Source organism: Argentina silus (genome assembly GCF_951799395.1).
Source record: "Argentina silus genome assembly, chromosome: 20".
In the NCBI taxonomy this organism is placed as follows: domain Eukaryota; kingdom Metazoa; phylum Chordata; class Actinopteri; order Argentiniformes; family Argentinidae; genus Argentina; species Argentina silus.
Genome location: NC_139674.1, coordinates 2,365,568 through 2,393,115, shown reverse-complemented (window position 1 = coordinate 2,393,115; position 27,548 = coordinate 2,365,568). Strand labels below are relative to the sequence as shown.

The window sequence follows — 27,548 nt, the reverse complement described above, 5'->3', positions numbered from 1 at the left end:
GTTTATATAAAGCATTATAAGCAGTATATTGACTGTTTATTATCATACAATTCAGAACTGTGATCATATCTCATGCCATTCCTCCCACTTCGTCCTCGCTTCCTTGTAAAACGATATTCGAGGTGACGCCTTATATTGAGACCACACCCGCTGTGACAATAAGGTAGCCTATTCATTGAAGTCACCTGAAGCCATCTGGATATTCGGCTCCACTGCAGGGGAGGTGACGTTTTATTTAGCACTTGTCTTAATGAATCTACACGATATATGGAATTAAAAGTTTGAAGAACAACACAATGGAGGAACCGCAGTTTATTAAGTCGGTTTTACCTGCGCAAGACTCATTCGTAGCCTTACTGGATGCAGATGACACGAGCTTGGCATTGCCGTTTGAGGAACTAACCGTGACAAAGACTCATACAAACCATCGGAGTTTGCGTGTTCAGCAACAAGTGCAGCTAACACTTGCTCGTAAGGGCAAAAAGACAGCATTCAGTGGTAAATAGGTCTCGCCGTCATCTTTTATATACGTTTACGGTTTACATCCATAATGTCAACCTCTAATATCAATTTCTCACACACTTACACAAATACCAGGATACGCAACAAAACCAAATAGGCCAACCAACTGGTCAATAGATAGACCACCATAGATTATTTGTGACATGACATGATCACATTGGCATGGGCGTATACGTGACATTTCCAAACTTTACTGGAGAGCAAAAACAAAGCATTGATTCTGAGCCTCATTTTACAAACATTGATGTCAGGTAGGCCCTCATTATTACTAAGCAAATTATATTAAAATGATATGCTCTTTGACAAATTCAGGGGGCAATGCCTCAGTTTGCCTCCCTTTTGTAACCTTGCTAAAGTGAATGCTCTACATATTAACATCATTTGTCTTATGTTTATTGGGCATGGAGGTTGTGTCAAGGTCTGGCAATGCTGACATTTCTATGATATCGCACACATCTTTATTTACAAGATTGTCAGCCCTAATGTGCATGTTCAAACAACAAACTACAAAGAGTCCTACATGTACAACGTGTGTTTCAGGCTCCAGTCACCAGCTATCCAGAAACCAAAAAAGCATCACTGATTCTAGAGATGGACCCTTATCTAACATGAAGGTAAGGAACGAACACCCACCCCCACCCCCACCTCCACCCCCACACCCACACCCGCACCCACACCCACACCCACACCCCCGCACCCGCACCCGCACCCACACCCGCACCCACACCCACAGGCACACCCCCACAGGCACACAGGCACACAGCTCATTGACTTCCAGTGCCAGCAGCAAACCCTTAATCATTTACAACATGCCACTCAAATTGTGTACTCTCATTTGTATCATGTGAAATGTGAGAATTAAGGTTAACTTACAGGATAGTTGGGCGTGGTGTGGTTCAATCCATGCTGGTTATGTAGGGTTTGAGCACAACGTGTGAGTACAGATGACGCTTTAAGATGGAGCAGAACCATAGTAAACCATAGTAAATATGGCAAACCATAAAATTAGCTACAAGGGAATCATTTGTATCATTTGTAGCTAATGTTTATGTTCATTCATTTATGACCTTATACTAGGTATCTCATTACAGGTGAATCATTTTTATCCATGACTAATGTTTACCCATGACTAATGTTTTCCAAGGAGACAAAAAAAAGTGCGAAAGATGTGCTGCATAACAGAATGGACTAAGAATATAATGTGTGACAAGAAATCCTTATTACGTGAATCACCATGAATTGAGTATTGCGATATTGCTCATTTTTGTGATCCTTTAAATGGGGCTGCCACTATGGTTTAATCTTTTTTAATTTAGATGCCTACATCTTTGAGCCAGAATGGTGGAGTGGACTTCAGCAGCCAATTGAATTTGAGGGAGAACGTGAGAAGGCCATCCAAGAGGATAGAGGTGTCCCCTTTCCCCAGCCCAGAGTTATCTCGAGCCGGCTTGGCTTACAGGACCTTCCGTTTCAGCACCTATACCCTCCCTTGCCCTAGCCAGCCGCCACCAAGAGGACCGCTGATTGAACAATCGAACGGGACAGATTCATTTCGCCACTACGCCCACTCTGAGGTGCCGCGGGGCACAAGGAAGCACGCCTCCACTCTCCCCACCAGCTACGGCTGGAGCCAATCCCAACGACGGTCGGGAGGGCCACAGCCCCTTTTTGCAGACACCTCATTTCAGCAAAGTAGCCCACACAGCGCTCCATATCTGATGGAGGTCCAAAAAGGATCTACGAGTATGAAGAGACAAGCAGGATATGGGTCTGGAGCTGGCCGGGGGTCAGAGGACCTGGCCTGGCTGGCCCAAGTGAGGAGGGAGGGCCAGGGGTCAAGGCCAGCCTCGCTGGTCAGCATGAAGTTGGACATGGTGCAAAAGAGGGAGGCGGTGGAGGTTCAGCAGACAGACGCAAAGGAAGTCACAGCACAGTAAGATTGCTTTTGCGTGTGTGTGTATAGAGTTTATTTTTCTACAAACTTAGACCTTACAAACTAACCCTAACCCAAACTTATCAGTTTATGTATTCCTGAACACATTTTTTTGGATAGTATGAAGGTGATTCTCGGCTTGCTTTCTCTTTCTCTCTACATTCTGTTTCCTATTCTGCACTAATCTGAAAACAATGGGATGTCAGAACAGTAAAGCATGAGCAGCTCGGCTAAAAGGAGTTGCTATCCATGTTGATTCAGATCAAGTTGTGATTTTGTAATCCAGTGTCCTTGGGTTTGTTGAAAAGGTTCTTGTGAATACAGTTTCCATTTTCAGTGTTTTGACATAGGAACAAAGTAGAAAAGGAGCTGATTTACCGTGAATCGCAAATCGACTCTAGCACCTACCGTCTAGACACTTGTGATCTCAAAGGATTGGATAGGTGTATACATCATACACAATATGGATGTGGCCCAGTTATCACTTGGTCCAGATATGGACCAGATCTGGTTGCTTAGATGTGGTAACCGTATTTGGCCCATTTCCACTATGCACAAAAGGTGTTAATTTCTGAACGGTGAAACCAATATGTACACAAATACCATCAAATAAAAGCTGGAAATCTCTACTTTAACCAGTTTGTAAAGGAGTTGTATAGCCAAAAAAGCCGAGTTTCCTAGTTCCAACATATCATGAATGCAGCAAAAGTTTCTCCTGCCCCAAAGACTACTTTCCAAATAAGCATCCATCTGATTATAACATTGAATATCACAAATGTATCTTTTAAAGGAAGGCAAACAGGTTGAGCACTTAGGAGGGCAGTAGTGACACAATACAAGACTCAACACACAACACACTAACAAAGTACTACTCCGGTCAAATACAAGCTGTGCTGGGTACCTAACTTAAGGACAGATTAAAAACTAACAAAATTCATTCTAGTCAGGTTAACTAGAATTTAACTGAAAAACATTTAAGACAATGATAAAAAATACCTTTAGGACTTGAAAAGTGAAGAGAAAATGACTAATTACAAGAACACTTAGCTACCCAGCTTACCAGCAATAAAGCAATCTAAACAAATGCATAAGCAGCCTAGCCTTCAGCCTCCTGCCAAAGAACTCCCACCAAATTACACTGAGCTTACATACTGCCTTAATGAGTGGAGGGGCATCAGGTATGTTGTGTCTTAATTGGCCATACAAATTAAGTCTAATTGGGTGTCTTCTGGGATGTGTCAAGTGTTTGGGGAGCTTTTTGGAAAACAGAGGAAGCTGATGTACTACCAGTTTGTATTCTTATCCAATTTCTTCAGAAATAAATATGTATACATTTTGTTTCATCAGTCCAGTAATTTGTTAATTTCTTGGTCTGGGACACAGATGGTCTGTCTGATGAAATCTAGAGTTATTATAAGTTTATTGGCTAAGATATTGTCAATCTGCTTTTACTAGGCACACTGACAGACTCATAAAACCAAATGAGATGAGTCTAGATTTCTTCAGACGGTCTGTATGTTTCTCATCTTATCTGATTTCGATGAGTGTGTCAGTGTTCCGCAGCCAAATTCTTCTAAGCCATGATGAGTAGATTTCCCCAAATGGTCTGTGTATTTGTAAACACTGTTAGCTCAGTTGGGATGTGACTTGGGATTGTGTATGAGACAATTTCACGGGTGCTTTGAAAACCTAAACCACCAGTTTATCCATTTCAAGATATATCACAGAATTTGTGATTCATCTTCTCATTGGCTAGGACTAAATGTTGCTATATTGTTCCCAACAGTGGATCAACATTTCTCATTTAAGGTGGGGAGAACATAGGGTGTGAGGGGAGATGTGGAATAGCTTACATAGAATTACCATTTTCATGGCATTTGTTGGCAAATCCAAGTGACCCAGCAAGTAACTTATTTGGGGTACAAACCTCAAGCCAGAGTTTGCCATGAAGCAAAGTTCCAACTCTCACCCACTGGTCCCCCACATTTAGACCAAAAGGCCCAGTAACTACAGGAACATATCGGGGTCAGATATCAAATCCCAGAGCCCTCAGCCACATGTGCCACCACAAGACCAGATCTGGCCCACAGCAAATTGTCTGCTGACTGGGTAACCTTATCAGATCTACACCAGTGCTAGGGGTTGATTTGGGATTCAGTGTCAAACTGTTCAGATGGATCACTCTTAGGATTGATCAAGGAAGTGTGTGTTCCATAGACAGGAAATGCCTCTTAATTGCATTCTATCATAAACAGGAAGTCGGTGAGAAAGATGCCGGAGCTGACAATGGAGAGGGCGGTAAATCTGCTGACCCAGGAGAATGAGGATACACAGATCTCTGCTGCTAGCTTCATTCAAAACCAATGTTTCAACAGTGCTGAAGCTAAAAAGATGGTAGGCTTGGCCAACCACTGTCTTCAATAGTGCTATTACTGCGCTGTTTTCACAGTTGTCAACCAATCATGTAGTGTATTTGATGATCTATTGAGCATCATGTCAACTTATTCGAGTACATGATACTGCTGATGCAGTCTTAAAGACTTGGGACGTATTTCTAGTTTGACATACACTGGTAACTCTTGCATAAAATCATTCAGAGATTCACTTTAAAATTTGAGGATATCTCGAGAATGTGGATATCTCGAGAATGTGGCCTTTATAGAATACAAGGGTGAAGTCATAGCTCTGGTTATATCCCCAGGTGTTTTACCTGCATGGGATTCCAAAACTCCTCAGACTACTGCAGAGTGACAGTGAAGAACTGCAACGGATAGCTGCGGGGGCACTGCGCAACGTTGTTTTCGAGAACAGCGAGAACAAGATGGAGGTGAAGGACAATGAAGGGGTACCTGCCATACTACACCTGCTGAAGATAAGCTGCGACATGGAGACCCGTCAGCAGCTAACTGGTGAGTTAAAGAGGCACGAAACGGAAAGAAACGGAAACATCTCACATCTCGCTGTCATGGATATTTCACAGGAAAGGCTCATGGTCAAGTGTGTGTCTTTTCTGTAAGAAGACCAATAGTACCCTGTTCCCTGACCTAACCTCTCCTATCCCGCATACATGCCCAGGGCTGCTGTGGAACCTGTCCTCCCATGACCTACTGAAGGAGCATCTGTCCAGAAAGGCTCTGCCGATACTTACCAGCAAGGTCCTGGTGCCCTGCTCAGGCCTCTCCGAGGGGGAGAACCCCAAAGACGAGCTCCTGGCCGACCCAGACATCTTCTTCAACGCCACAGGCTGTCTCCGGTAGGTCGTCTGGGTGCAGGCTAGTTTGTTAGTTTTTGTTTAACCTGATTGAGAAAACATTGTAATTTTACAGCAACTACCTGGTTGGACTAGGGAACATGATGCAGTTTACAGATATAATATGGCAGTTGAACATACAACTGACAATTCACATTGTCATTGTGTGACATTCAATTTGAAATTACAACAGAAAGGCAATCCAGGAAGGTTCAAGGTTGAGGAAGGTTCAAGCTATTTAGTCTCTGTGATTCAATATGAATACTTACCCTTTTCATGACACACTTGGGCCAGACAAGCTTACCCTAAGCAATGTGATGCAATTGAGTTAAAATGGGCAAAACAGATCACTCTGTATTATCGGGAAACGATTTGAAATCAAATGTCCAGTGACGCTCTATTCCCCATACATAGTGTTTTGTTTTTTTACTAGAGCCATGAAATTAGTTGGTGAGATACTAACATAATACTGTATTGTCTACTTGTGCAGAAATGTGCCTTGCATCACACTGCCCCTTAACCGCATGGATACAAAACTGATGTAAAAAAGGTTGAAATGATTTGAATAGTTTCCTGATTAGAGCCGTGGGTCTGTCCCCACCCATCTGATTCATTTGCCAGCAATCTCCCACCACTGTGTTACTTCTCATGATGCCTTGTCAGTGTCCTATATCCTCCATGGCATCCTCACTATGAGCATGAATACTCTTCTCTTACAGCTTCTGGAAACAAGTGTCAACCCTCAGTACTGTATGTGGACGGTGACCTCTCTTTAAGGCTTCAAGTTTATCATTCAAGTCATGTGTCAGTGATATGTTGTAAACTGAGGCAATATAAGCTCTCTGTCCAAACTATGTGCAGTGGGCTCCTGTAGAGCTTCCAGCGACTGTTATAGTGGATAATTATTAATGATTTTTTTGTTTATGAGGAATCACTTTGATAGAACAATAGCTCCTGCATACTTTGCAGTCCTATTTAACTGGCCATTGATATGGTTTCACACACACACACACACACACACACACACACACACACACACACACACACACACACACACAGATATACCACCAGTCCCCAAACAAAACAAGTTGTATTACAAGGAGTGCTTACCTACCGACCTACCCAACTGAAAACAGTCCAGAGCTAAATTATTAATTGAGCTCTTTTGTCAAGTAGTAGAATTGAAGCCTCTAAATCCATAGCCTATTAGCCTGTGCTATGAAGCACTAGCAATCATCAACACGCATTCCTGTGCCTACTCTTTTCATGTTTCTATAACTTTAGTTGTTTTTAGGTTACTTCGGTATTTGTCAGTGATTTTGGAAACCCACATTGTGATGTTCTGGAACCTCTAGTCATGTAGATTAGAAGAGTCACTTTATGACAGTGACTTGCATGATTGCCTTACCCAAGATTACCCAATCATTTTAAGTTTTTTATTTCCCTTTGTAAACAAAGCAGTAGTTTATTACAGTCTTCTACAGTATGCTGAAATTACTCTGTGCTGTTTATTGTAAGGCCTTTAATCTAAAGTTAGATTAAAGGCCTAGTTAGATTAAAGTAAAACATACATTTTGCTTGTTTTTGTGGCACCAAAGTTATGAAAACCTGTTTTTGTCCCCAGTAACATGAGCTCAGCTGGTCCAGATGGTCGTAAAGCAATGCGGGAGTGTGAGAACCTTATTGACTCACTGGTGTACTACATCCGTGGGACCATCGCCGACTACAAGTCAGATGACAAGGTACTGCACAACTTGTAAACGTTGAACTGTGTTTTAACAAAGCTTTCATTCTCACTCGGGAGACATAGGTAGTTTTAAAAGTTACGTGAGGAACCTTATTGATAACAGGAAATGTGGGGCTAACTTCCATCCAATAAGCATGCTTTAAATGTCATGCCCAAATCATCTAATCAGCTCAATGACTTGTTTAGAATGTCTAATTTGTCTGGACTGGGAAACTGCAATATTTGGTCACCGTATACATACAATAGTACCTGTACGTAACATTCATTTCCTTTCCAGTCCACAGAGAACTGTGTGTGCATCCTACACAATCTCTCCTACCAGATAGAGGCGGAGCTTCCACAGAAGTACACCAATGAGCTCTATGAGTCTCGCCAGCACCTGGCTCCCAAGGCCAAGACACCGGGCTGTTTCGGCTCACGCAGTGTCAAAATCACCCAGGTAGCAGAACTGTTTCTTGTTCAGCTAGACATAATGATGACAAACGAGATGCCAACCATAGAGTTATGCGTTTCTGTTTGAAATTAAGTAGTTACCTACACTGGATGGGTTCAGTTGGTAAAACATTTTATTACAGTTTTCGATGGTGCTGTATATACTGAACGACGTGTGTGTGTGATTATCCTTGATGTTTCTAAGATTTAAGTCCACCTGTGGTAAATTCAATTGATTCGACATGATTTGGAACGGCACACACCTGTCTATATAAGGTCCCACAGTTGACAGTGCATGTCAGAGCAATAACCAGGCCATGAGGTCGAAGGAATTGTCCGTAGACCTCCGAGACAGGATTGTGTCGAAGCACAGATCTGAGGAAGAATGGGGAAATTTCTGCAGTATTGAAGATCCCCAAGAACACAGTTGAAAAAGTTGAACCTTCGCCCCAGTCTGATAACCTGCTCCAAAGTGCTCAGGACTTCATCAAGGATCTCTCTGTACTTTGCTCCGTTCATCTTTCCCTCGATCCTTACTAGTCTCCCAGTCCCTGCCGCTGAAAAACATCCCCACAGCATGATGCTGCCACCACCACGCTTCACCATAGGGATAGTATTGGCCAGGTGATGAGCGGTGCCTGGTTTCCTCCAGACGTGACACTTGGCATTCAGGCCAACGAGTACAATCTTGGTTTCATCAGACCAGAGAATCTTGTTTCTCATGGTCCGAGAGTCCTTTAGGTGCCTTTTGGCAAACTCCAAGCGGGCTGTCGTGCTTTTTACTGAGGAGTGGCTTCCGTCTGGCCACTCTACCATAAAGGCCTGATTGATGGAGTGCTGCAGAGATGGTTGTCCTTCTGGAAGGTTCTCCCATCTCCACAGAGGAACTCTGGAGCTCTGTCAGCGTGACCATTGGGTTCTTGGTCACCTCCCTGATGGTGGCCCTTCTCCCCCTATTGCTCAATTTGGCCGGGCAGCCAGCTATAGGAAGAGTCTTGGTGGTTCCAAACTTCTTCCATTTAAGAATGATGGAGGCTACTGTGTTCTTGGGGACCTTCAATACTGCAGACATTTTTTTGTACCCTTCCCTAGATCTATGCCTCGACACAATCCTGTCTCGGTGGTCTATGGACAATTCCTTCGACCTCACGGTTTGGTTTTTGCTCTGACATGCACTGTCAACTGTGGGACCTTATATAGACAGGTGTGTGCCATTCCAAATCATGTCCAATCAATTGAATATACCACAGGTGGACTCCAATCAAGTCGTAGAAACATCTCAAGGATGATAAATGCAAACAGGATGCACCTGAGCTCAATTTTGAGTGTCATAGCAAAGGGTCTGAATACTTATGTAAAGGTGATATTTAATTTTTTAATTTTTAATAAATTAGCAAACATTTCTAAAAACCTGTTTTCACTTTGTCATTATGGGGTATTGAGTGTAGATTGATGAGGAAAAAAATAATTTAATACATTTTAGAATAAGGCTGTAACATAACAAAATGTGGAAAAAGTGAAGGGGTCTGATTACTTTCCGAATGCATGTGTGTGTGTGTGTGTGTGTGTGTGTGTGTGTGTGTGTGTGTGTGTGTGTGTGTGTGTGTGTGTGTGTGTGTGTGTGTGTGTGTGTGTGTGTGTGTGTGTGTGTGTGTGTGTGTATGTATGTATATATAAATAGATAGATAGATAGATATAATGTGTATGATTGAACACTGTGAATGATTGTTTTGTTATACCTAGTAAACAGCGAGGTAAAGTACTGCAAAAGTACAGGGATGTAGAGAAAAATAAAATGTTTCCTGTTGTTCTTTGTTTGGGTCCTAGCTCCTGGAGAAACAGTGCCCTCTTCTGCAGGAGAAAGGGAACCCTTGTGGTGTGGAATGGCTGTGGAGTGCCATCACAGTACGCATGTACCTGTCCCTCATTGCCCGGAGCATCCGCCACTTCACCCAGGAGGCAGCTGTAGGAGCCCTACAGAACATAACCGCTGGTAACGGAGTGGTAAGACTATTGCATATTGCATATTCTGCATATTCCATATTGCATATCAATCTGTCAGTTAATCAGAGATGGGTTTAATAATCTCCTTCTTCGATCCCTATTTGAAGGCTTTTTGCAGCTTTTGTAAGCCACACACGTCCTTCACAAATCATCTTAAACATGTCATGCTATATACAGGGCAAGCATGCAAGTTATGCAACATTTGCGACACCCTCCGTATTGTAAGAATTTGCTTAATAAATGTTACGAACCCCCCCCCCCCCAGATGGCACGTCTAGGAGTAGAAAGGGGGGGGGAAACGTAACATACTGTATGTGCATATAATGCTGGGAACCGCTGGTGCTGTGGTAGTGCAACACAAACTACTAGGACGACTTTATAAAATGCCAAAAACAAGGAAGGTTTATTCACAATAAAAATAACAAACAACCAAACAACACAAGGGAACACAGAGTGGGGACTAAGGGGAGGACGACCAGGCGGCGGCAAAAAGAAATAAAAATAAAAATAACACCCAAGCTATAATTCTAACCCTACCTGTTCTAACTACGAAGTCTGCTCTCTGACTAACTGTCTTGCCTACCTATCCTAAACCCAAAATACAAGAGGTGGCGCCCGCCTAGGGAAGCTAACCTAATGTATATAGACAAAACCAAACCTGTGTGATGGAGCTGTAAGCCCATGGGTGTCTTACCTGCCTACCTTGCCCTCCCCTAGGGCTAATTACAGGTATTGCGACAAACACAATGATAGGACAAACAAACACGAGAGCTAGAACAGCGTATACCCTGAACAAACACTACTTAGAAACAATGACAGAACGAACCGCTAACCAATGCCACCATCCACACTGAAGAAGGAGGTTTAAATATAGATGCACGCCCCTCTAATTGGATGAAGGATGACAGCCAGACGAAACCATTGGTCGAAGGACAACAGGGGACTGATGGACGAACCAATACCTGGGAGAGAGACAGAGGGAGAAACAAACAGACAGAACAAACGACACCACACACACACAATATTTATGTTAATTGTCCAGGCCTTTAAGGATTTATAAAGGCTTAAAAGTGGTAATTTGTCTAAAGTTGGGTTAGGGTTAGGGTTAGGGTTAGGGTTAACCCTAACCCTAACCCTAACCCAGAGCAAGAGCCGGTCTTGAAGAGCATTTTTAGCTATAGGGCCATCACAGATTTGGTATTATACCCTGGCGGCTAATATCGTTTTGTGGCCAAGACCACACTCATTTTGAACGACCATACTGGAATGATTATTGGTGCAGTAAGAACAATCATGGTTTATAATGTGTGTAGGAGTGTAGAGAATACAAACATATGACAAAAGTGTGCCAGGTATGTGTGTGTTCTTTAAATGGTTGGAGGAAATGTGACAGAAAATACCCTAAAAATGGTCAAAGTCAACATTTTCTGCTGTTATTTCATCCCTAGTTTCAATATTTCACATGTAAACAATTAGAAAATGACTCTGGTATCTACTGATTAATATAGATCTAAATGATATGCAATATGACTCCTGAAATGATGTTAGTGTTAAGAAATATGACAAGAAATCTGCCCTGTGCTTTTCACTCCATGGGAAATCCCATAGGAATTATTCTTACTGCACCAATAATCTATTCAGGTATGGTTGTTCAAAATGAGTGTGGTCTTGGCCTTAAAGCAATATTTTTAGAAAATGGCCACCAGAGGGGTATAAGACCAAATCTGTGATGGCCCAATAGCTACAAATGCTCCGTAAGACCTGCCCTTGCTCTGTGTTAAATGTGGTGCTTTTATCACAAAAGGTATGATTTCTTCAAAATGTGGCCTCTAGCCGCCCCCTATTGTATTGTCTTGGGGCTTGACTTTATAGTTGTTGTGTATTGTATGGCATTGTATATCAGTTCATTACTTATGTTGACACTGTCACAATCTGTCTCTGCTTGGGCAGGTGTCACAAGCAATTGCTAACACAATTGTACAACGGGAGAACGGGCTCCTCCAGGTCAGGAAGATTCTGCAGGAGGGAGAAAGGGATGTGAAGAGGACTGCCGTGTCTTTCCTAAGGAACGTCTCACGCTACGAGGAGCTGCATAGTGAAATTGGTAAGCTGAGCATAGTAACACAACAACTGCAACTTTTTAGTTATTTTGTACTCAGACACGCTGCCACACTGCTTGACACTTCTTATTTCAAAAACTGAAAACAGGAAGCATCTTGTGTCTTGAAGGTCTTTATAACATTAAAGATGAATTAATGACGTTGGAGTTTTGGTAAATCTCAAACATGTAACACCACAAGTCCCTGAAGGGTAACACTTTATTTGAAGTCCTGGCTTTATATATCTACAAAAGCACCGGAGCGTCTGTGAGCGCATTAAGTAAACAAAACATATCGTTTGACCAAAGTCAATCCAGTGTGTTTCAAAGTGTTCCATTCTTTGTCTAGTCAAACATGTGCTGCCTGAGCTGGTAGCCATGTTACCCAGCTCGGACATGGGCGCAGACCTGCCCAAAGAGGTGATTGTGTCCCTCTGCCACATCCTTGTCAACGTGAGCAAGGCCGAGACGCAGCACGTCCGAGCCATCGTCAATCACGGCGCCCTGCCCAAGGTCATCAACATCAGCGCCATGGACAACGGGTCAGTGGTCATACAGTATATTACACTATATCACGGTATAGGAGGTATATTGCAAATCTTGAACTTGTTAGACTGTGTTTTAGAAGAAGAAGGTGCCATTTTTATACTACAGGTTGTACACTTGTTTTCAGTATTTGGACTGAATTACATTATTTTTTTCCATTTTACAGTTACATTATGGAAGATGTTACCACTGGCGGTGCTCTTCAGTTAAAAGGTGTCCCCTAAATAGTGACCTCATTGGACAATATAGGGAAACAGTTTGTTAACCCACAACTAAGGATTTTGTGGTTTAATGGGGCAAGAAATGTATTGATATGATATCATACAGTCAACACTCAACACAAACATTTTAGATAAAAAGTAGCAAATTCAACTTCCATATTGTCCTTTTAAATGATGTACGATTTTGGCCCAAGATAAATCCGTAGCAAGAGGAGACGATTAGGAGAAATGGAACATTGAACAATGATAATTCGGTCTAATCTAAATCTAAAATATGGTGTTGAGGTCAAGCACTGGTCATAAGCACTATAATTGCCTAGGATGTTGTGCATTTTATCACACTTAAATGGATTACTAAGGGATCCAATATTATATTACATATAACTGATGCCATTTTGTAATGCTCACCAGCTGTACAGTTCTTCAGATAAATGAGAGCTGTTGGCTTACCCAGTCAGAGCTCACTCAATTCAGTGAGCTGAGTTTGAATTGATATTGACCCCAAGTTCAACTTGTCCTTGCTTTAAGTGTTTTCGTATTCCTTAGGTATGGTCCCACCAGGGCTGGCCAGGCAGCCTGCATTCTACTGCACAGCCTGTGGAGCCACTCTGAGCTTCGTGGAGCCTACAGGAAGGTGAGCACCACCTAGCACCCTATCCCCAACACTGTGGGCCTCTTGCTATGTACGAGAATGGGGGTAACTAACCGAATATCTTACTCGGCAGTGAGTTTAGAAATGTGTGAACTTGGCTGAGTGGCTGGGTTTATATGGATCCACTGCAGGGTTTCCATTCGCCGGTAAGAATGAAAAGTCAATAAATAAAATTGTTGCCAAATACAAGACCCGAACCTGAACTGCCTACATAGACCTACAGACTAACCTATAGACCTACAGACTGACTGGAGCCTACATAGACCTACTGACTGACCTATAGACCTACAGACTGACCTATAAACCTACAGACTGACCTATAGACCTACAGACTGACCTATAGACCTACAGACTGACCTATAGACCTACAAACCTATAGACCTACAGACTGACCTATAGACCTACAGACTGACCTATAGACCTACATACTGACCTATAGACCTACAGACTAACCTATAGACCTACAGACTGACTGGAGCTTACATAGACCTACAGACTGACCTATAGACCTACATACTGACTGGAGCTTACATAGACAGACAACTCCATGGCAAGTGCCATTATGTTCGCTCTCCATTGTATCTGAACTAAATGGTTTTGACGTTGAAGCAGCCACACAGCAGATATTGCCTTATTTTGGTGTATGACTTACCTTCTCAATAATGACAAAGATTTATTCATAACGATTGATCAAGTTGTTCTTTTGTCTTGTTCTTTGGTAGGCTGGATACAGGAAATCAGACTTTGTCAACAGCAGGACAACAAAGGCTGCCAATTAATTACGGGACTAAACGGATGAGAGACTTCACCTTGAAATCTAAAATTACTAACGATGCATGCACAAGGCAAGAACGTAATGTTTGTGTGCTCTATGAGGAGTAAACTGTTGATTTCACTGCAAAAAAGCCAACATATTTTTGTGTTGGTTGCTTCTTGTGTGATGAAAAAATAGTTTTCTTTGCTTGAATTTTGCAGATTTGTAACAAATTCTTTAAAGGCCCACCCCAGTCTCATTCTAATGTTCTTTGCACAGTGGTATATTGAAGAAACACAGAAAATACAGAATATAATGTTCTGCATCGTTTTTAGAAAGGTTACATTTTGAAAACCCACTCCTTTTTTCAAGCTGTTTCTATAAGGTGTGGTGTAGGCCCCTGTCTTGACGTCAGAAATGGGCTTCATTTGAATAGCCAATCATCCTTATGCCCAAACAAGAGCATACCGTCATAGTACTGTTAACACAGTTTTTAGGGTGCTGCACCAAGAGCGAGATGAGAAGCACTGCCACAAACGGTGATGACAAAATAGGCTATATTTCATAAAGGGAAGCTATCTGAAAATTATTTCAGCTACACTCCATAACGGGGGGCTATTCTTGAATTCTCGACCACTCATCTGCAATTTCAACTATTTAAAGTAGCCTATTGTTTGAAGTAGCCTACACTGTTTTTCTTTTCTTAATACAAGCCTAAAATGCGATATCTCATATATAAGATATATCTATATATTTTGCAATTTTCCTACTTAGTTTTAGGATGATTGAGATTATTTGTGAATTTATATTTGATTTGATGTGCTTATTTATCTGCGTCTACGGCGAGGAAAATAAACTTGAAGCATAAAACTAACTACAAATTGATTTGAAAGCTCTTCTAAAGACAGCCGTTCCACTCCATATCTTTCCCATTCAAGTGAATAAAACCTGCAAGTGCCTGTGGCAGTGGGAACAGAAGGTACACCTCAGTCAGGAGCAGTTCAGTTACCACTGAAGTGCAGCTAAAAAGCAAAAAATAATTCTCCAAAATGTATTCAAAAACCGTGTGCCGTGTCTGATTTTTAATTGTACTAAATTATTTTTTCATTGATATTGAAATATAGACAATGTCATACTACAGACACTTTTGATTGTAAATCTGCTAGCACTATACTAAGTGAGGCACAGCATGCAGCATAGCACAGCCCTTTTACCAATTCCTGACTAAACACTTGCAAAAAAAAGCACTTGCAAAAAAGCAATTCACCTGTGCATAATTTACCTACCTGTGCTGTGGTTGTGACATTTCTGACCTTTATTCAATTGTATTATTTGAAAGGACAATAAAAAAAGATGAGTTTGAGAAAATAATGACAGCGAAGCTGGTGTGAATGTGATTGTTTTTTCCCTGTGACAACACATCTACAACATCCAAATGTAAAAAATAGTCACAAATGGAAGGTTACAAACTAGTCACAAATGGGGCTAAATATGGTAGTTATACTATACTTACTGATTATACCAACATAAAGGTGAAAAACTGCCCATCCTGAATGCGTACATTGGTTCTGTACTGATAGTGTCTGTCTCATGTTTAAGCAGTAACACACAAGAGGGTGCGCTATAACTGGAACGTCACTGGAGACACCTAAACAAGCGCACAATTTGTCAAACTTGATTGACTAATGTTCATTTTTAAGCTTTCCCATCATCCCAGAAACAAACGGTGTGAAAAAATGTGAAACGTTATTAGCTGAAATTAACTGGTCACCTTAGCCGTGTTACTTGTACCAGTACATGTGTCAAATAAAACATATTTTATCACAATCAAAAAAGAGATAAATAGCAATATTTACTAGTGTCCTATGGAGCTTCCAATACAAACTTGCTATTCTTTGATTATGATGCAATCACTTTACCAGCATATATCTTGATATCTAGATATAGCACACCCTTGAGTGTGTTATTGCTTTACGATGGATTTACACCGACAGCAACAATTCTGACAACAAGCAATGGTAGTGGGTTTTTCATGATATATTATATTGGTTTATACCCTCCGCCTAACAGTACTTCATAAAACTAGAAGAGGTGAGTCGCATGTTCACTTCTCATAACAACAACACACTTCAGCAAAGTTGCGCCACCAGACATAAAGTTATAATACGCCAAGCATGTTGATAAGAAGTTGTTCCTCCTCCTCTTCTTCTTTTTCTTCTTCTTCTTCAATGGGGTTTTAGGGCGGTTGGCAACCTGAATGGTGCATTACCACCAGCTACTGTGCCTTGTTCGGAAACCTTCATGCTGCCAATAGCAGACTATCATGCCATACGGTGAAAAGAAAATTAAACTAAACTCCTACCTAAACTGAAACACAACACAGAACCTACAACGACGAACCGCTAAATACAGCTAAAAAAACCGCTAAAAACCCTGGCGGCTCCCTCTTGCCATCATAAGCACGACCCAAGTGAACGGTCTGACACACTCCCGAAACCCTCCTCTCAAGCATCAATCTCCAGCATGACCCCAGTAATCACCCCTCTGAGAAGCGCCCGATCCCTGAGCACTAAACATGACAAAATCCAAGCTTGACATCCTCAGCGCTTTCAATTTCTGTTCGTCTGACACACAAAATATCATTACCAGTCCACTCCTCAAGACCTTGACACTCTGGACTCACCCCAACTCACTCTTCACCCAATCACAAGACTATAACAGGTCAACTTTCTACAAAACCCTCACCCCAACCGGGAAGGAGTCCATGCCCTCAACACACGGATGTCAAATGTGATTTTAAATGTGTTGACTGTTGCTGTCATTGCAGGCTGAATGCTGTCGTTGCAGGCTAGCTAACTACATTACCGTATTTATTTATTTATTTATTTATTACATTTATGGCATTTAGCAGACGCCTTTATCCAAAGCGACTTACAACAAATTCTTTGTAGGGTTTTCAATCTACGGCAGAAGATCGGTAGCGACTCTGCAGTCCTGACAGTAGTGGGAAGCTCATTCCACCAGCCGAGCGCCAGGACAGTGAAAAGCCGTGACCGAGTGGCTGGCCGCTGCATCCACGTAGAGGCGGCAGTGCCAGGCGGGCAGCCGAGGTGGAAGAGCGGAGTGATCGTGCAGGGGTTTGGGGGCTAACCATTGCTTGCAAGTAGGGAGGGGCTGTTCCCTTTGCCTCCCAGTAGGCAAGCACCAGGGTCTTGAATCTGATGCGAGCTGCTACCGGGAGCCAGTGGAGGGTGCAGAGAAGGACCGTGACATGGGAGAATTTGGGGAGACTGAACATCAGACGAGCGGCAGTGTTCTGGATGAGCTGCAGAGGCCTGATGGCGGAGGCGGGGAGTCTGGCCAAGAGTGCGTTGCAGTAGTCAAGGCGAGAGATTAAGTGTTTGGACCAAAAGTTGTGCTGCTTCTCTGGTGAGGAATGGATGTATCCTTCTGATGTTGTAGAGGAAGAATCTACAGGAGCGTGCTGTCGCTGTGATGTTCGCCACACAGGATAAGTTGTTGTCAAGGATCACCCCAAGGTTCTTGGCTGTATGGGATGGCGAAGTCTTGGAGAGGGCAGGCTTTCCCTGGGAGGAAGAGCAGCTCAGTCTTGTCAAGGTTGAGCTTGAGGTGGTGGGCAGACATCCAAGCAGAAATGTCTGCAAGATATGCCGAGACACGTGTTGCCACCTGTGAGTCAGAAGGGGGGAAAGAGAGAAAAAGTTGAGTGTCATCTGTGTAGGTGTGGTAGGAGAAACCATGTGAAGAAATTACAGAGCCGAGAGATTTGGTATAGAGAGAGAACAGTAAAGGCCCAAGGACAGAGCCCTGGGGACCCCAGTGGTGAGGGCTCGTGGAGAGGATTGCTGAAGGAACGACCGGGCAGGTAGGATGCAAACCAGGAGAGTGCAGAGCCAGAGATGCCCAATTCTGAGAGGGTGGAGAGAAGGATCGGGTGGTTTACTGTGTCGAATGCAGTGGACAGGTCCAGAAGAATGAGAACAGAGGAGAGGGAGGAAGCTTGAGCGGAGTGGAGGGTCTCTGTGACAGCGAGGAGAGCAGTTTCAGTAGTACCCAGCTTTAAAGCCGGATTGGTGAGGGTCAAGGAAGTTGTTCTGAAGGAGGTAGTTAGACAGTTGGTTAGAGACAGCACGTTCAAGGGGTTTAGATAAGAAGGAGAGATGGGATACCGGTCTGTAGTTATGGACAGCAGACGGGTCGAGAGTTGGTTTCTTGAGAAGAGGCTTGACTCTCGCTGTCTTGAAGGCAGCTGGGACAGAACCTGTGGATAGAGAAGAATTGATTAAGGTGGTAAGGAATGGAAGGAGGTCTTTGGAGATGGATTGGAGAAAGGGGGAGGGGATAGGATCGAGGGGGCAGGTGGTTGCCTGCTTGGATGTGACCAGTTTTAGAACATCATCAGGGGAGAGGGGGGAGAAATCTGATAAACCAGAGACTGGTTGTTGGGTTTGGGAGGAAAGGTAGCATTGTTGGTGAGAGGTAGAGGGAAGGAGATGCTAATGTCATCAACCTTCTTTTCAAAAGTAGGTGACAAAGTCATCGGCAGACAGAGAGGAGGGAGGAGGGGGAGGAGGAGGGTTGAGGAGGGAGGAAAATGTGGGGAACAATTTCCTTGAGTCAGAGACAGAGGATTGAATTTTGGAATGGTAGATTAAAGCTTTAGCAGCTCATGCAGACGAGGTGTAGTTGAGGAGGAAAGCGAGATAAGGGTCTAGATCATCAGGAAGGCCAGATTTTCTCCATTTCCTCTCAGCTGCCCGGAGCCCTATTCTACAAGCTTGCAGGGGATTGCAGAAGGATTAAACAGAGGGTAGGGCGGATAAGACAGACGAAGAGAGAGCGGTGAGTGAGAGGGTGCGCAGGTTGCGACGAGAGGATACAGTGTGTGTAGAGACTGGCTGGGAGGGTGAGCATTTGAGAGGGAGGCATAAGGAAACTAAATAATGATCAGAAACCGGAAGAGGGGTAAGAGTGAGGTTTGAGGTATGGGAGGATCTTGTGAAGACAAGGTCGAGCTGATTGCCCGCCTTATGAGTGGGAGGACATTTACATTTTTTTTACATTAATGGCATTTAGCAGACGCCTTTTCCAAAGCGACTTACAACAAATACATTTGTTTAGATTAGATTAGATTAGATTAGATTCAACTTTATTGTCATTGTGCAGAGTACAAGTACAGAGACAACGAAATGCAGTTAAGTAAGTGAATCATCTATCCAACAGTCATCATAAGACAAAGTAATCAATGCTCACGCCAGGGACCATTGGCAGTCGTATATATATATATATGAGAATTTAACAACCAGACAGGTTTCACCACTCACTCAATCCCAAATGTATTAGTCCTGGTCCAGGGTGAGCAGGAGTTAAATACCTGGCAGGATAGTGTTTAGGCCCTCCCACTGGAGATTGACAGCACTTCACAGCAATTGACTTCAAACAGATGGTTTCCAATAGAAACTACCATCAGAGCTTAAGGCAGGATAGCCACAGCAAAACAAACTACCCCTAATAGCACTCTGACTAGAAACAAGATTAAACTAATTTACACAGACTGGAGAACAGGTTTAAGGCAGGATAGCCACAGCAAAACAAACATCTCCTTAATAACACACTGACTAGAAACAAGATTAAACTAATTTACTGAAGAACAGGTTTCACCACTCACAAATGTATTGGGATGAATGCCTTACCTAGTTTACCGTGGCTAGCTATAGACCTCATTTTCAACAGTGAGGAGTGATCTTGTCAACCCTGTCCATTCTGGAAATCTAAAAGGAATTGCTTGACAAGGTTAGTTTTCTTAGAAAAAACAACAACAACACAGATACAAAAGACACAATAGTTGTGAGGTCTGCTCGGTTATTACAGTTATTACAAGCTGCTCCACGCAACTGTGTTGCGGCACGTAATATCAAATACATAGTCTAAAAACACTTATGTGGCCAAATTCCGACTATTTGTAGCATAGGATAAATGGTAATGGGATCCAAGGTACGAGTTGACATCGATCTTTTTTCCGCCAACACAATCGGCGTCTCCTGTGCCATATAGTTGATCTCACAGTTCGTGTAGATTTTTAGTGGCTGGATTGACAACGTCCACGGTGTTACAGAGTAGTTTCTGTTTATGCAAAATCGAATCTATGCGAGTATTCACGTCCGCGGTGCATTCAAGCGATATACAAACACAAATGATAAAATTATGATCTCATTCAAGACGGAATCAATATTTACGGACATGAATTTAGCCTTTATTAATCACCACCAGCGTGTCAGTTTTACAATGTTTTCATCTAATTTCATCTAACATTTATAGAGTGGTGCGTATTGTAGACCTATGGCATTTATATCGCTTTTTCCTTTCCATAATTTCATTGAGAGCAAGACATTCCTAAATGAATGTAAACTGGAGCCACGTCATCATCGAGACAAAGGGTGGGTACAACACTGAAAAGGTGTGGCTGGAGTTTAAAAGCACATTCCCAAAGACTTGATATTCACCTGCCCATTCTGTGCTCCAAAATGGCCATGGACTCGATCAGCTGCTCCATCTGTCTGGATCTATTGAAAGATCCTGTGACTATTCCGTGTGGACACAGCTACTGTAAAGGCTGTATTATGAGATACTGGAATCTTGACGACCAGACGGGTGTTTACAGCTGCCCCCAGTGCAGACAGACCTTCAATCCAAAGCCTGCTCTCAACAGAAACATTCTGCTGGCTGAACTGGTGGAGAAACTGAAGAACGCAGAACTCCAAACGGTTCCTTCAGCTCCTTGTTACGCTGGACCTGGAGATGTGGTGTGTGACCAACAAGATACAGTCTCAGCTGCAGATAGGACTGAGAGAGAGGTAATGATCCAGAGCTGTACGCTGGCATCTCTCTTTCAGGACCTATCTATCATCATAATATTGTGAAAATTCAAATGGCAGATAACTTGAGAAATATTTTAATTTTGGCTGTTGCTATATCCCTCAAGATTATTACATACTGCACACTTTTTCACTCCATTGATATAAAAGGACTGATGAAATAATCAATAATTGCTTGAAAACAACTGATTGAGGAGTTGAGACAGAGCATGGTGTGGCATATCAAAGTTCACTTAGATACTGGTTACATCACCTCTTATTCTTTTCAAGGCATAGTCATTTAACTGATAGTGTTAACATGTAATATGTTCACTTTTCAGAAAAAGTTCAATATGTTTCTCCACTTAAAAATATTCTGATGTTGCATATTGTAAAAATAGAATGCTGTAGTGATTAGATTTGATAATGATATTATTTCAATCTATACATACAGAGGCAGTTGAGGAAGAAACGGCAGGAATTCCAGCTGAGAATCTGTGCGAGAGAGAGGGAGATGCAGGAGGTCAAACAGGCTGTGAAGTGTCTTTCGGTGAGTATAGACCATTAATGTACAGTATTATTCTGTCAGGTTTTTTACTTACTATTCATTAAAGGTGCATTTTGTAACTATCATTATTATTCCTATAATTCCAACAAACGTCCTATAGTACAACAAACATGGTAATGTCACAGCTACCCTTCTCACAACCTATTTGCAATGTACTGGAGTAGTGGAACTAGTGAAGAGCCCAATCCCACTGAACCCCTATTGGGAACATGCGATTTGGGGGTGAATGGGCTTGTTGAAGTAGACTCCTCCTCTTTGTGTGTCCCGACAGCTCTCTGCACAGGCAGCAGTGGAGGACAGTGAGAAGATCTTTACTGAGCTGATCCACTCCATTGAGAAAAGGCACACTGAGGTGAATGAGCTGATCAGCGCCCAGCAAAGAGCAGCAGAGAGCCAGGCTGAAGGGCTCCTGGAGCGACTGGAGCAGGAGGTTGCAGAGCTGAGGTGGAGAGACGCTGAGCTGGTGAAACTCTCACATATAGAGGATCACAGCCTTTTTCTCCAGGTGACATTACTTTGGGCCTAATTCTGATTTCCTTGGACGATGCACCTTCTGTGCACTTCTGGCTGCACACTTTCCAAGATGTTGTATTCCCATTTTGAAAATGGTCTCCCCAAATAGACCTTCCAGACTTCACACACACTCTGCCTCAAAATCACATCCCTTTGGTGGCCAACAGAAATCTCTGAGTTCATGTCTATATATACAGTGTCCTGCGTAAGTAATGGGACAGTGAAGCATTTTCTCTTCTTTTGGCTCTACACACTTTTCAGCTTTTATTTAATGGTATTGCTGTACATACTGGTTTCACCATTCTGAAATTACAGCATGTGTTATGCATAGTCCCTCTATTTCAGGGTACCCAAAAGTAATGGGACAGATTTATCAAATGTCCAAATTAAGCACTCATGTTGGTAGTATTTGGTCGAGAATCCTTTGCATGCAATAACTGCCTGAAGTCTATGACCCATTGACTCTACCAGACGCTGGGTATCTACTCTGGTGATGCTCTGCCAGGCCTGTACTGCAGCATTTCTGAATGGTGAAAACAATATGTACACAAATACCATCAAATAAAAGCTGACAATCTGTACTTTAACCTAATAGTAATGTTTGATTTAAAATCCAAACTTTTGGAGTGTAGAACCAAAAGAAGAGAAATGCTTCACTGTCCCATTAATTACGCAGGGCACTGGAAAAATAGAATTCCTGTCCTATAAAACCTATATTTATGGTAAATGAAGACAGTACCTCTGTAAAGATAATACAATATAAATGTCATCATTATCATTACAAATTACAACTAAATAGCCTAACGTTCTTTACAGGGCAGGAATTTACCTACTGATTGGCTGCAGTGCCCATGAAAAGAATCCCACAACTGAAGAATCAATCAAAACTGAATAGGTTACCTGGCGGGTAGAAGAAGGGCTGGATTATCACATAATTTTAGAGATATTAGTGATGATTAGCAGCTTCATTTAGTTTTGAAAGCTCTATCTGAGCATCATTATGTTGCACTATTACTCATAAAGAAACTGAATGGTTACTCAGGCAATACAAAAATAAATGAGGCAAATAATCTAGGTATCAGTTTGGAATTTTGGAATCAGTTTGCAATGGATATTTATTTTCCTTGCATCACACAGAATCTCAGACAACAATGCAGGCAATTCAAGCTTTAACCAATATGCCCATTGTGGTGGCCCTTTGCTAATAATGGGGGGGCGGGGCGTTCTTGGTTTGCATCTTTACTTAGAATATGATCTATTCCTTGCAATGGTTGGTGACCACTGCAATAGAATCTCTTAGTTATCTTGAGAAATCTTTGCCCTGTCTTATTTGTCCCCATTCTCCTGATCTGTCTCTGTAGAGTTTCCAGTCTGTCTGTAGCCCCTCTGAAGCGGAGCCCTTACCCCGTATCACTGTCAATCAACACGTCTTCTTTGAGGATGTAAAGAAATCAGTGACTGGACTGAAAGAGCGACTGGAGGATCTATTCAAGGAGGAAATGGTTGAGATAACTGAAAAGGGAAGGCATTGTACATATAACAGTGAGGACACAGATTTGGGTAACATCCTTTGATATTAAATGGTTTCTTTTGATTTGTAAACAATGAACCTGCTTACCCTGTATAGTTTTGGTTGGCTCTGAAGTTTACGTGTTACAATGCCCTGGACCAGAGACTAATAAGGACATGGATTGTTGTGAATAACAGACAGACAGACAGACAGACAGACAGACAGACAGACAGACAGACAGACAGACAGACAGACAGACAGACACACACACACACACACACACACATATAGGCACCTGTTGTGCCTATATGTGACTATTTTCACATTTATTTTATTTTCCACTCTCTTAGATTACTGCCAGTTCATGTTGAACCCTAATACACACAATTGTTGAATGCTTCTTCCCATTAATAATGTATTTATTTGCCTACCTTGTATAGTTACGGCAAGCTCTGAAGTTTTACAATGCCCTGAGCTCAAGACCAGGGAGGACTTCCTGAATTGTGAGTAATACAGTAATGCAAACACACACACATACATTATCAGAGAGCGCAAAACACTGTCCCAAAGATGGGGTGATGCTTCTTCCCATTAATAATGTATTTATTTGCCTACCTTGTATAGTTACGGCAAGCTCTGAAGTTTTACAATGCCCTGAGCTCAAGACCAGGGAGGACTTCCTGAATTGTGAGTAATACAGTAATGCAAACACACACACATACATTATCAGAGAGCGCAAAACACTGTCCCAAAGATGGGATGATGGCTAGCCATACGTGCATGACTAATGAAGATATAGTGCCTTCAGTAAGTTTTGATCCCCCTGGACTTTTTCTACATTTTGTTGTTAAAACCTGACTTTAAAACAGATTTAATAGATTTCTTTTGTTGCAGATCTACATACAATACTCTATAATGTTAAAGTGAAAATACATTTTTAGAAATGTTCACTAATTAATTAAAAATGAAAGGCTGAAATGTCTTGAGTCAATAAGTATTTACCCCCTTTGCTATGAAACTCCTAAAATGAGCTCAAAAGCAAAAATGTCTTCAACAAGTCACTCAGTAAGTTGAATTGAGTCCATCTAGCAAGAGTCGGAATGGGACGGGACAGGAGGGACAATGCCTGATGGCTTTTTTTGGAAACAACTTTTGTGTAGGCACATTTCCTCATGGCACTAAGCACTAGGCGGGATTCAAACAGTACAGGCTAAGTACAAAATCTCTCATTCTCCCATTTATCATGACTCCGAACATGTTCCCAATTAACCCAAATCTGTGGGCTGCTTTTAAATAATGCTATCAAATAACGCAAAGTAAATTCATGAATCCACACAAGTTAAAGAAGCACTAGGCTACAATGTAGTCTACAAACATGAGCTTATACCGGCAACTTTCAATTTGATCCACTGCGCATAATTGACTTTCAATGCATGCGATTGTGCAGGACGATTTCCTATTTTTTTTTTTTTTTTTTTTTTTTTTTTTTTGCAGGATGATATTTGTAATGCTCCAAATTTTGGAGCTCACAGGCTACTTTGGTTTACAAAAGTAGACATTGGTTTCTTTCAAATAATACTGTCCTTAGTCAGTGCTTTCAGATTATAGACAATGTACTGTAAAATAAGCACTAGGCCTCTGATGGCTAAAAACGCTCAGATAATATTTTTTTAAGCCCACACATGAGAGCTTATTGCCTATTGGAGAGGTAGGATGGACGGGACAGGAGGAAAAATGTAGGCTGTTCTTAGAATGACATGACATCTTTGGAGGGTTGTTCATTACCACTGCCACTGTCTGCATTCCCACTTTGTGACAATAGCATGGTCTTACTGTATATAATATAAGGTAGCTTGACAACATTGAGTTAAAGCAATTAGCAGATTAGCAGATCCCATGTGTAGCCTTCAATGATTGGCAATATCCCAGCGCAAGATAGAATGCACTTTGAAAACAAATAAACGCCCGCTTGGCCCGCTCTCACTGTCCCGTTAATCCCAAACTAACATTTAAATACTTGGACTGCTTTCAAATAAGTGTCAAATAAAACAATGTTTAAAAAGAATGAAAGGCTATACTGTAAAATAAGCACTACTATTTTAAGCCTACACACAACAGCCTATTGCCTATAGGAGAGACAGGAAGGATGGGATAGGAGGAAACATGCCTCAGAGCCAGGGCTTAGGAAACAGTTGTTTTCTTTACCACTGCATGTCTGCTTTCCCACTTTGTGGCAATGCCATTGTAAAAAACATGAATTCCGATAATGAAAATTATATTAAAATGAACATCAGCTCACAAATAGGGCATGTGGAGACCCCGATATGAGCTACTGTAACAACACATAAAAAGTCGAGTTGACTCGCTACTGCCGTCACGGCACCCTGGCCTTCCGATGCTCAACCATTAACCTTTGAAACACTGACCTACAGTAAGGTAACCTCTTGAGGTCTTCAGAGTAATGACAACTTTTCTGTCTAAAGATCTTGATAGCTTGCTTTTATTAATATATTTAAAAGTAGCAACATGTGCATCACTCTGTGAATTTTCGAGCACCTTTGTCTCCGTTGAGTAGAAAAGGTCAAGAGAGCTCGCTGGTGGACGCAGAGTGCATAATTGAGGGGGCAATATCGAGGGGGCAATAAAATGATTGGGAGGACGTAAAACCAAATGCCCCCCCCCATACCCAGCGCCTATACACACACACAAAAAAACACACATACACATTGAAACTATTGTGCATATATGAGGCTATCTTCACCTTTTAAATAATTGTACTTATATATTTCAGATTATGTTCAGCTCACGTTGGATCCCAACACAGCATACCACCACCTGTGTCTGTCTGAGGGGAACAGTGGAGTGACATGGAGTGATGTGACTCTGTCTTACCCCGACCACCCAGAGCGATTTACCAACCACTACCAAGTCCTATGTATAGAAAGTCTGACCGGAACATGCTACTGTGAGATAGAGAGAAGTGGGGAATGTGAGATAGCCGTTACTTATAAAAGCATAAGCAGGAGAGGTGGATTGGAGTGCTGTTTCGGTTCAAACAACCAGTCGTGGAGCTTGGTCTGTCGTGCCTCTAGCTGCTCTTTCTGGCACAAGAGGAACAGGACTGATATCCCTGTCCCCTGCTCCTCCAGATTGGGAATGTACCTGGACCACAGGGCGGGTACGCTCTCTTTCTACAGTGTCTCTGACACAATGATCCTCCTCCACAGAGTCCAGACCCTGTTCACTGAACCCCTCTATGCTGGGTTTTGGGTTGGTCCTGGTAGGGAATCATCTGTGAAGATGTCAACTCTGAGACAGTGGCACAACTAACTGTGAGTTAATGCTCTAATACATTAGTATTAAGGTAAGGTGCACTGTATTTTAGAATATTGTCATCACCAACAGCCTACCAATCAATAAAATGGGCTGATGGAGCAGTAGACAAACTTGGTATCCCCAAAGATATAAATGAACATACTACTATTCTATCAAATTCTATAAAAAGTTAACTAAAATAAACAAGATCTTGCAACCTTGGAGAGGTAAATACCTATCCATTTATCACAAAAAATATCACACTGATTAACTCTCAGTAAATCTCAGCTCACATATTTACTTATGGCACTACCAATTCCAGACAACTCGTTTATCAAATTATAAGAAGAAAAAAAAGCAGTTTATTTGGAATAGTACACCAGACAAAATTAAATGTGCCTATCCATATAATTAATATGAATATTGGGGGGTTGACATTATTAAATATCAAAGCATTGAACCTCTCACTAAAAGCTTAAATCATTTAAAAACTATACTTACTAATTTCAGTACATTGAAAAATGAATACAGTAAAGTATCATCCTTCTTAAAACAATTCATACAAAACTTCATACAAAGCTGGTTACAATTTCAATTTGATCCTCCAG

At 42.0% G+C, this 27,548-nt stretch overlaps 2 protein-coding genes across 3 annotated transcripts; both read left to right on the top strand.

Moving 5' to 3' along the window:
- Window positions 1–236: 236 nt before the first annotated feature.
- On the top strand, window positions 237–15,961 carry pkp2 (plakophilin 2). Of its 2 annotated transcripts, none has more exons than XM_083691989.1 (13): window positions 237–498; window positions 1,063–1,136; window positions 1,839–2,455; window positions 4,711–4,849; window positions 5,157–5,364; window positions 5,531–5,708; window positions 7,330–7,447; window positions 7,730–7,891; window positions 9,712–9,888; window positions 11,839–11,992; window positions 12,336–12,528; window positions 13,300–13,387; window positions 14,128–15,961. In XM_083691989.1, exons 1-13 carry the CDS (start codon window positions 297–299, stop codon window positions 14,182–14,184), a joined length of 2,367 nt encoding a protein of 788 aa, XP_083548115.1. In that variant the 5' UTR covers window positions 237–296; the 3' UTR covers window positions 14,185–15,961. The 2 variants fall into 2 exon arrangements, with proteins under 2 accessions (XP_083548115.1, XP_083548116.1); XM_083691990.1 differs by lacking the exon at window positions 237–498 and adding an exon at window positions 543–773.
- Window positions 15,962–20,589: 4,628 nt separating this feature from the next.
- Window positions 20,590–27,228, top strand: LOC310820250 (tripartite motif-containing protein 16-like protein). The gene is made up of 7 exons (XM_083691832.1): window positions 20,590–21,034; window positions 21,489–21,584; window positions 21,874–22,107; window positions 23,477–23,675; window positions 24,066–24,128; window positions 24,250–24,312; window positions 26,417–27,228. Exons 1-7 carry the CDS (start codon window positions 20,705–20,707, stop codon window positions 26,953–26,955), a joined length of 1,524 nt encoding a protein of 507 aa, XP_083547958.1. The 5' UTR covers window positions 20,590–20,704; the 3' UTR covers window positions 26,956–27,228.
- The last annotated feature ends 320 nt before the right edge of the window (window positions 27,229–27,548 follow it).

Excerpts from the sequence above, each read along its gene's own strand:
- pkp2 (XM_083691989.1), top strand. The coding sequence starts at position 297 with ATGGAGGAACCGCAGTTTATTAAGTCGGTTTTACCTGCGCAAGACTCA. Across the intron at positions 2,456-4,710 it reads GCAAAGGAAGTCACAGCACA|GAAGTCGGTGAGAAAGATGC; the intron begins GTAAGATTGCTT and ends TATCATAAACAG. Across the intron at positions 7,892-9,711 it reads GCAGTGTCAAAATCACCCAG|CTCCTGGAGAAACAGTGCCC; the intron begins GTAGCAGAACTG and ends TTTGGGTCCTAG.
- LOC310820250 (XM_083691832.1), top strand. The coding sequence starts at position 20,705 with ATGGCCATGGACTCGATCAGCTGCTCCATCTGTCTGGATCTATTGAAA. Across the intron at positions 21,035-21,488 it reads CAGATAGGACTGAGAGAGAG|AGGCAGTTGAGGAAGAAACG; the intron begins GTAATGATCCAG and ends CTATACATACAG. Across the intron at positions 21,585-21,873 it reads AGGCTGTGAAGTGTCTTTCG|CTCTCTGCACAGGCAGCAGT; the intron begins GTGAGTATAGAC and ends GTGTCCCGACAG.